Genomic DNA, 10,004 nt, shown 5'->3' on the forward strand with positions numbered 1-10,004 from the left:
TCCCTGCCAACTCTCCCTTATGCATACACATACCAGCTTAGCTGTAGGCAGCACCGCTAATGCACAGTCATCTTGGGAATAGCAAGTTGTTTAAGAAACTGTCTTATCTGCCTCAAAACTGAAGCCACCAACCTCGTCACTTGGGCCTGCACAGGTGTCTTTTGGTCAGAGAGTCAAAAACTTCGCCCACAGGTGAGGCTAATGCACCGTTCTCTGAACAGGCATCCTAGGAAGAGCCTGGGAATTCAATGGAGCAGGTGCAGGTCACTGATGACGTCATATCCCTCCTCTCCAATCACTATTCCTCACACTTGACACTGCCTGACTTCTTTACCTCTTCAACGATCCCATCCCTTATCCTTGGAGAGGTGGAGCTGGTTCATCCTTCACCTCGAGTTGACAGGTAACTTGTGAATAAACTCTAGAGACTTAATTTAGGAGATTATCTCACTGTGCAAGATGGATTCCTTCCCATTTCCTCCCATCTATCTGCTTATAATCCTCTCAGAACTCAAGGGTCCCCCTACCTGCCTTAACTCTTCTCCAGAGCCCAGTAGGATAAGGACAGAAACACAGATTCAGGAGCCACTTGATTGGTGGAAAACACTTTATTGGAGGTACTGAGCCAGGGGAGATTTGCTGTAGAATTGCTGTGGGATTCCACGCTAGCTCCTCTTCCTGGTGTCAGCCTAGGTCCTAGGTCTTAAAGAGAGTGATCACTGGGAATCGGGAGCTACACTTCTTAGTCCTTTTATCTGAAAGGCAAGGGATGATGGTCAGAGTGAGGACCCCCTCCCCCGAGGCTGAAGCCCTCATAACAAAGGCAGGATGGGTGGGGCTTTGGTGGAAAAGAATTCTTAGCCTGGTCTGAGTTTCCATTGTCTTCTGAATATAGTAGCTGGGATGGCTCTGAGCTATAGGGAAAGGTTTATCCTTCCTTCATTCACCCCCTCCCAACACCTCTGCCTCTTCCCTTACCCCATTCCCCTTAACTTGTGAATGAATACCACTCTTACCTTAGAGAAGTATTCCCAATTAACGAAAGGTAACGCATTTTTGAACATCTGAAAGGAGAGAGTGAGGTCAGGTGAGCAGGCATCAGTAAATACTCAATGAATGAGCAGGTATCGGTAAATACTCAATGAATGAACAGGCATCAGTAAATACTCACTGAATGAGCAAAGATCAGTAAACACTCACTGAATAAGTAGGGATCAGTGAACACTCACTGGATGAGCAGGGATTACACACTAGCATGCTCACCAAAGTGTCACAGTGCTATTGCTTTGCTTTATAATCACAGGAAGACCCCACATTCTAGAAGCTTCATTCTATGTTTGGCATTGGCTGGTGCGCAAACACACTTTCACTTAGACACCCAGCAACCTCTTCAGATAAGCAATGTCTTCATTCCCCACATCCCAGATGAGGACACTGAGCCTCCGAACCAAAGCTGTTCGCAAGGGGTAAGCACGTAGAAAGCACAGAGGCCATGGCATGGAGTCTGGCTGTGCTTCTGACTCAGTTCTTGGTGTGGGTAAACCCATTTCTTCATGAGGAATGAGAGGACTCAAATAAATTGTGGTTGGTTTGTTGGTTTCAAGTCAGGACCTTAGCTATGTCCCCCAGGCTGGCCTTGAATTCACGATCCTTCCACCCCAGGCACTGGAGTGCCAGAATTTCAGGCATACTTCACCATACCTGGAGCTCAAATACAACCTAAGCACTTACATTAGTGATGGCTTGCCAGTTCAAGAAGCTCTCAGACTTAAAGGCCTGTGGGGGAAAGATTGGTCAGTTCCAGAGGCTACCTGTGCTTCACCCAGCCCTCTGGGAAAGAGGAAAATGGGCCCAGGAATACCGAAAGCTGTCTCCTCTGTGAGGCAGGCAAGCCATGGGTGCTAGAGAATCTTACTTACAGACTGCAATTTGTCAAGGTTCAGGAACTGGTTGTTAAAGCCCTAAGCAAAACAGCAGCGTGTTAGGGAAGTCAGGAGGAAGACAGAGGTGGGGAAACACCAGAGATTTTGGGAAAACAGGTGTTTACCTCTGATCCCGCAGCATAGTTACTGACGGTCGTATCTTCCTATGGCAGAGAAGAGACAGACAACCCTGTGAATGATGAGTCCCCAACACCCACCCCCTTGCCTCTCCCTGTCGTCTTCCTCCTTGTAAGCTGGTCTCCAAGAGGCACCACCCATCGTATCTCACTGGGGCTCCGGTGCCAGTCCCGTTCTGGTCCAGTACACCTAGTTGCTGGCAGTGAGTGGAAAGGGTGGAGAAGGAGCCCCAGCTAACAAAACCAGCTAGTGTTGTTTGGCAGTTGATTCTCTGTGTGCCAAAACACCCATGCTTATTGGCCAGGCTGGGTGGAAACCAGGGTGCTAGCAGGAGCCACGCCCCTAAGGTGAGCTGCCTGCTCTCACAGGCTGAGTCTCCTCTTCTGTTCCCTAAAGATCTCTGTTCCTCCATCTTACTGACTCCCTTCTCCCTCCCTCCCCATGAAAGGGGTCACAAACATTTGGCTCTCTGGGCAGGGACCCAATGCGCAGAGCTCAGCGGTTTGACAGAGTGGTTTTAAATTTGAATTAAACTTGGGCTGGAGGGGCCAGAAGTATGGCTCAGAGGTTATGAACACCTGCTGCTCCTGCAGAGGACCCCAGTTGGTTCTCAGCACCTACATTAGGGGCCTCACAGCTGCCTGTGACTCCAGTTCCAGGGATAAGGCGCTCCTCTGGCCTCCATCAGCACGGGCATTGTCCATGCACATGTACACAGACACTCTTAATTAAAACTAAAATCTTAAAAATAAAAAAAACACCTGCATACGTGCGTGCGTGAGTGTGTGTGTGTGTGTGTGTGTGTCAGGGTCTAACTATATAGCCTGAATGAACCTCAGACTCCTAATTCTCCTGCCTCAGCCTCCTAAGTGCTGGGATCACAACTGTGCTCCACCTCGCCCAGCTAATTTCTAAGAAGTAAGAATTCATAAATAAACAGATGTCCAGTTTCTCGTGAAAAGTGTAAGGCTCCAACCCCCGTGGACAGTCTCTCCACTTAGGCACAGTCTGATGGCATAGACCTGCCAAAGTCCCCCAGCTCATTTGAGATCTAAGCAGATTCTGCTTTCCCTGAGGCCATTTGCTCAAACCCAGTTGAGACCAAGCCCCCTTTTCTTAGACTTTTAAATCCAGGAGGAACATCCTTCCCTCCCTAAGGATAAGACAGAGGCAGAGGAACTCCAGGGGTCTTCTCTGTCTGAGGACCCAATCATAAGGAGTCTAGGCCAGCAGGGAGCCTCCTGTCACCTGGAAGCTACTCAGGGGTTTAGAAAGGAAGGCTGGATTAGGGGGGTCCCAATGACCCATCTCAGCTTCCAGCTCCCCTACCCCCACCTTACCATTATTTCCAGATGCATAAGCACCCCTGTCCTGAAGGTCTTCCCAGAATTGTTCTGTTCTGTCCCCCCCCCCCCACCCCCTTTGCACAAGCTTCTTGCCCATGGTCTCCTGCTTCTTCCCTCCCTCCCTCCCTCAGAAGCCCAGCTCCCCGGACCACTAGCTTCTGGAGCACATTTAACAAATACGAGAACCACTTCTCCGGCAACAGACAGGAAGGACCAAGGGGCAGCTGGGTAATAGATCTGAAAGGCCAATGTAGGTGGTGTGCTCACCTCAGCGCCCCCCAGGGCAGCTCCCTGGGCCGCATGTAATGCCAGAAGAGAGAGGAGAGCCACAGCGGGAAGAATTGGGATCTTCATGGTGTCAGGTTTGGGGTGCTGTGAGGCGGGGCCTCACTGGAGGCCCTTTATATTAGCAAGGAGGTGGCTATGAGGACGAGTGGGGTTCCCACCCCACTGACTCAGCCCCAGATCATGTCGCCCACCCCTGGGGCTCTGGGAGGGGGAGGCATAGACTGTTCCCAGTATATCTTTGATTTCTCAACTCTCCCCTTGCAAGGCGAGGCTGCCATGGGTCTGTTCATGCACGGGGTGATGGGACAGAGACAGGTTGGGCCTGTCCCTGCAGGAGTTGGCATCCAAGCAAGCTCTCCTTCTGCATTTGTCTCTTTTCCTCTATTCCCCACACCCTGCGCAATCCATCTAAGGCCCTCCGACTGGTGGAAGGCCTTCCACACCGCAGACCCCACCTGCCAGCTTTCCTCTTCCCTCTCTTTGAACATGCCTCACATGCTGGCTAAAGTGGACTCCTTACCAAGCACCCCCTTCCTCCTCCAGGTATCTGTCCAAGCCTTTTGTCTGTCTCTCTCCCTCTTTCTGTTCCTTCCTTTCCTTGCAGTTTTTTGAAATAGTGTCTCGTATAGCTGCCTCACTGGGTACACAAAGACAACCTTAAACTCCTGATCCTCCTCCTCAGCCTCCCAAGTGCAGAGATTACTCACATGTATCACCACGCCGGCCTAAACTGTTCCTTAATTATAAAGTGCTTTTTGCTCATCTCCAGTTCTTGGAATTCAACACCCACCATAGATGAAGCTTTCCTAGTTGCTCCCATTATCCCAACCTGTGCCTTCTCAGAATTTTGTGTCTCTGAATAATACACATGCCTGAACTTAATTTCTCTTGTTTCTTTCTTGAAATATCAAGTCTCGTGTGTGTGCGTGTGTGTGTGTGTGTGTATGTGTGTGTGTGTGTGTGTGTGTGTGTGTGTGTGTGTGTGTGTGTTTGGGGGAGCACACTTTGGAGATATATATATAAAATCTCCAAGGCTCTCTAACCAGTCTGGCCTCAAATTCACTGTGTAGCCAAGGATGACCTTGAACTTCTGAGCCCCCTGCCGCCACCTCCAGAGTGCTGGGATGACAACCTTGCACTGCTACATCTGATTTATGTGATGCTGGGACTCAAACCCAGGGCCTTGTGCATGTTAGGCAAGTATTCTACCAATTGAGCTATCTCCCTGGCCCAGGAACTGTGCATGAATCCCCTTTCTGTCCACCAGCACCATGCCTTACACACAATGCAAGGGCGATTGGGAGCATTAGAATTGCATCCACTCATCCTGTGGCCCAGCTCTGCACCTGCCTCTCTTGGGCCTAGACCCTGCACATTATCCAGATGTTGCTCCTGGAATTTCCCATAGATGACCTAGGAAGACAAGAAAACCAGAAACACAAAGGAGCAGAAACAAGTGTCCCAGAGACCCAGCTCCAGGAGCCTCAGAGCTGGCCTCAGCTCTGAGATCCTGCTCCCTGAACAGTCCCACTTCCCACCCCACCCTTAGCGGGAGTGGGATCCCCTCAAAGCTACAGAACAGCCCGATGACTCAACTTCTGCAATGAGGTTCAGATGGCCCAACCGGTGTCCCAGGGAGGTGCTGGGACAGAGACTAGCGCTGTCCTGGTAGAGCCACCCCTTATCTGTGGGTTGGGCTCCCTACCCCAGCCTGAGGCAACACACACAGTGGGCAGGCTTAGGTGGGAGGGCTAGGTGTTACTGCTGAGGAGTCCTCAGGAAGCCCAGAGGCTGGTGCTGCAGCCCCTGCTGTCCTCACACCCCAGTGCCCTCTTTAGCCTCACAAAGTCCTTCCCGTAAGCACCGAGCATCTTCCACTTTGCTAAAGCTATAGGAGGACACAGCCTGAGGAACACCCTCCTGGTGTGATGACCGTGTGACTGTGGATGTCGGGTTCAGCTGATGCTCCTGGAGGGGACAAGAAAGAGAATAAAGTGAGGCGGGTGGAGTTCCTCCCGAAGGGTTTTCTGGAGGACACAGTTTGGGTGAGAGGGTGGATTCATTCTGTTTAACTAATTAGCAGTGCCTGCCGAGCTCATTCGAGCCTTTGCATCAGGGTAGAGGGAACAGAAGCCCTAGAAGAAGTGAAGAATCAAAAGAGGACAGATGTTATGCAAATCAGCTCCATTTAGACACGCTAATGGTGGAATCCAATTTCAGCCCTGGCTCACACAGTACCCAAACACAGACTAGCCCACACCAGCACCACACTATCATCTCTGCCTGGCTCTGGGCTCTGCTCTGTGGTGGGGGCTTTTGTAGCATATTGACGTCTCAATGATGTTTTCCTTTCCTCCTAATGGTACCAATAACCTTGCCAGTTCTGACTCTGTGGCAGGCCTTGTGCTAAGTATTCTGAGTGCATGATATCATCGAATTATCAGAAGTTCTGGGAGATAGGCATTCTAATTACCCACATTCTGTGGGTGGGGGAGCCATGGCAAATACAGAGGTTAAATAATTTAACAAAGGTCGCATGCCTGGTGTGGGTGTGTGGCAGGGCCAGTGTGAGAGCACTGGGGTTCCAAGACCTGAGCTGGGTCTCTGACAGTCCTTTGCTCCCTGTGCCATAGCATTTGGTATGATTAGACCCTTGACCAGCGAGTGCAGGGCAGACTCAGGAGCCCCCTTGGCCAGATGAGCTTCGTGACCAAAGCTTGAAGCGTGTATGTTGTGTTAATCTAAATGAATCCAGCCAGACACTCTCAGCAAACCAAAAGAAGGAACTAGCCAGGCACAGTGAAGGGCTGTCATCCTAGGAACTCCCAAAGCTGAGGCAGGAGGATGCAAAGATCAAGGCAGTGAGTTCAAGGCCAGCCTGAGCAACTTACTGACATGTTGTCTCAAAATAAAAAGCAAAAGGGGGCTGAGGATGTTCCTCAGTGGTAGAGCACATGCCTGGAATCCAACAGTGAGGGAGTTCCTTGAGTGTGGCTCAGTTGTAGAGCATGTTCAAGGCTCTGAGCTCAACCCGAGTTACTGGCTTTGGCAACCATGTCCTACAATAAACCTGCAATTAATTACCTTAGTTTCCAGATGTCCCACATAGGAAAACCAGCTTCCCACATCAAGTATGTCTTTGAAGGTAATGTTCTAGCTGGGTGTGGTGGCCATAGGGGCCTGGAGAGCTGGAGACCAGCCTGGGCTACATAGCAAGATCCTATCTCAGAAAACAAACAAACAGAAAGTGTAAACAAAGACAGCACTCTGCTCTGGACCCTGTGTTTGTAGCTGTAGTGTGTAAAGACACAACACCTCTAAACACAAGCCATCCACTCAGATGTTCAGCCAAAGGAATTCTGTCCCCCTGTGGAGGCAAAAGCTGCATGTGTCGGTCTGATGACTTGTCCTCACTTGTCACCTTCCAGATGATCCAAACATTGTGTTTGTTTTACAGTACTGGGGGTTGAACCTAGGGCTTCATACATGCTTGGCAAAACTACCACTGAGCTACACACATCCTCAGCTCTCTTTTACTATCTTTGTTTTTAATTTTTACATTTAGTGTGTATGTGGTGCACGTGTGTGTCGAGGACAGAAGACAGCTTCAGGAGTCAGTGCTGGCTTTCTACCAGCCAAGCCATCTTGTCGGCCCTCTTTTTATTTTTTGTGACAGGCTCTCATTCAGGGTCCTAGACCAGGGGCGGAAGAGATTGTGCAGCCAGTGAACTGCTTGTCATGCATGCATGAGGTCCTGAGTCGGATCCCTAGAACTCTTGTAAAAAACTGTGTAGCAGCGTGGATTCCTGGGCTCACTAGCCAGCCAGCCCAGACACTTGTAAGCCTATGAGAGACCCTGTCTCAAAAACAAAGTGGATGACTCCTGAGGAATGATACCCAAGGTTGCCTTCTGACTGGTACTCAGACATGAGCACCCACGTTAGCATGAACTCCCTCTCTCTCTCTCTCTCTCTCTCTCTCTCTCTCTCTCTCTCTCACACACACACACACACACACACACACACACACACACACACACACACAATTCCCAGGCTGGCCTTGACCTCCTTCCCCAGCCTCCTGAGCAGCTGGAAAGATGGGTTCGGCTCCCTGATAAACTTTCAGGAGTGAAATGATTTCTATGTTAAACACTAATGTTAGTCTCCCTCTCCATGCTCCTCATTTCCTCTATCCACACTGCCTTGGTGACTTTGTGCTCCCCAAGTGTCCCATCTCCAATAGAGTGGGGAGGGGGTAGGTTGTCCTCAATAAGGGAGGTCACAACAGTTCAGTGGGAAAGAAGAGGGAAAATCTCCCAGGACCCCACTCTGCTTTGAATGAATACATAGAGAGATGGGGTCCCACTGACTCTGTAACCCCATCCCTAGGTCTAGCCACTCCCGTTCCTTCTCTGAGAACATCAGTAAACCCCTGCTCTCTCACTGCCTGGCCCCCACCCACGCCAACTGTGATAGAACTTGCTGTGGGTAGGAGGTGAGGCCCAACCCTGATTGCTCCATCATGACACGCACTGGGGTAGGAGCCAGCCTCCTGGGTATCAGGGTTGAGTGATTAAAGGGATGAACACCAGATACTCAGGGAATCTGGGGACAGATGGGGGCATCCCTGGAGAAAGAAGGGGGCCTGGGGTCTCAGGAGAGGGTGTGGGGCAGTTAGAGTCGGAAGAATGACCTCCGGCCAGTGCCAGTTATTACCACACTCCTGGAAACAGCCACTCCTCCTCCCACTGGGAAGCTGTTTGCCAAACCTTCTCCCAGGAAGACTTCCTGGATCAGTCCCACTGAACTCCAATCCCTCCTCCCATTGGGTAACCCATAAAGACTTCTTGAGCAGACACTTCAGTTCTCTGTATTGGGAAGTCAAGAAAGACAAGATGGCCAGCCTTTCCATTCCTGCTCCTGGGGAGGAGGCAGATGCCACCTAACAAAACAAACAAGTACTCACGGATGGTAACAGGTGCCGGGAGATGACCTAGGGAGGGGCCTGTGAACTGAGACCCGCAAGAAACAAACAGAGAGAGAGAAAGAGTTAACTACTGGGGGTGGGGAGAGACTGAGCTGGACCTGGTGCCTGAGGCAGGAGCATTCCGCCTGTACTATGGAACCAGCAAGGGCAACTCAGATGAGACCCTGCTTCAAAACGAAACGTAGTGCCTGAAAGTTGGTTCAATGGGTAAACGCGCTTGCCATGAAGCAAGTGTCTGAATTTGAACCCCAGGATCCGCATGGTGGAAAGAGAAGCCTGACTCTGGCAAGTTATCCCCCTGACCTACACACCACTGTGGCACATGTGTGGGTTTGCCCGCAGACGCGCCCGCAGACCCACGCCCACGCACGTATCCACACAATAGACATATAATGAAAAATGTAATTAGAAAAGAAAAAAGGCTGAAGATAGAACTCTGTGCGGAGAAGTAGGGAAGGAAGAGAAGAGAGATATTAATACCAGATTACCCTGTCACCTCGAGAGCCTCTCCCACCAGATCCTTGACTTTGAAGGAGTAGACTACCCAGTCTAGGGCTGATCGGGAGCTTGAAAAATGGGACCTCAGAGCTCCAGTTAAAAACTCGGGGCTCGCTAGGAGGGAGGGACCACTGCCCGTGCACCACTGCCCATTAGTGGAGGGCCCCTCACACCAGACAACCTCACGTTAAACTCGAAAGGACCAGGAACATCCCCTAAGAGTCGGGAACCATCGTGATCCTAGTTACTTGGTTCCCTCGGGGACTGGCCCCAGGAGACCTGGTTTCCCAACCATTTCCCATTCCCTTTCGCACACAGGAAGCCCTGTCACCAGTGAGGACCGGGCTTCTCCCAGGGACAGCCTCTCGTCTTCCCCCATGTGGCTTTGACGAGGTACTGCAAGGCCCTCCACACAGTTGAGAGCAACCCGGAGCCTCAATTTAAGAACCAAATTAAGGGGAAGACAGCCAGTAGGCCTGGATTTCCACCGGTTTGATCAGGTGGCTTGCCTGAATCAGCGTAGGGCCACGTTTCTTTCGCTGGTTCACAACTTATTTGAGGCCTTGTGTCTAACTACAACCAAAGACAGTGTTGCCAAGCGCTTAGCGAACTTGCAAATGGCACAGGACGCGCTCAACTCGCAGGATTTCTTGTCTTTCTCTTACTTCCTGCTCCCCTCCGTGGATATCGGGGGTGGGAGGACAGTGACAGGGGCCCCTCCATTTGGGCTCCGTACCAGTTCCATGAAACACAGTGCTGTCTGGCCTGCCCCAGGCGCTCCTCAGCCTGTGCCCAGTGCCCGAGCGGCTCCCCTGGTTCACCACCG

General features: G+C 51.0%; 1 protein-coding gene across 1 annotated transcript; it reads right to left on the reverse strand.

Moving 5' to 3' along the window:
• Positions 1 to 604: 604 nt before the first annotated feature.
• On the reverse strand, positions 605 to 4,630 carry Krtdap (keratinocyte differentiation associated protein). The gene is made up of 6 exons (XM_059276142.1): positions 3,674 to 4,630; positions 2,048 to 2,086; positions 1,920 to 1,961; positions 1,732 to 1,776; positions 1,017 to 1,064; positions 605 to 755 (listed from the first exon to the last, which is right to left on the reverse strand). The coding sequence occupies exons 1-6, from the start codon at positions 3,758 to 3,760 to the stop codon at positions 717 to 719; spliced, it is 300 nt and encodes a 99-aa protein (XP_059132125.1). The 5' UTR covers positions 3,761 to 4,630; the 3' UTR covers positions 605 to 716.
• Between the last annotated feature and the right edge of the window lie 5,374 nt (positions 4,631 to 10,004).

The sequence above is a fragment of the Peromyscus eremicus genome, chromosome 1, assembly GCF_949786415.1.
Source record: "Peromyscus eremicus chromosome 1, PerEre_H2_v1, whole genome shotgun sequence".
Lineage (NCBI taxonomy): Eukaryota > Metazoa > Chordata > Mammalia > Rodentia > Cricetidae > Peromyscus > Peromyscus eremicus.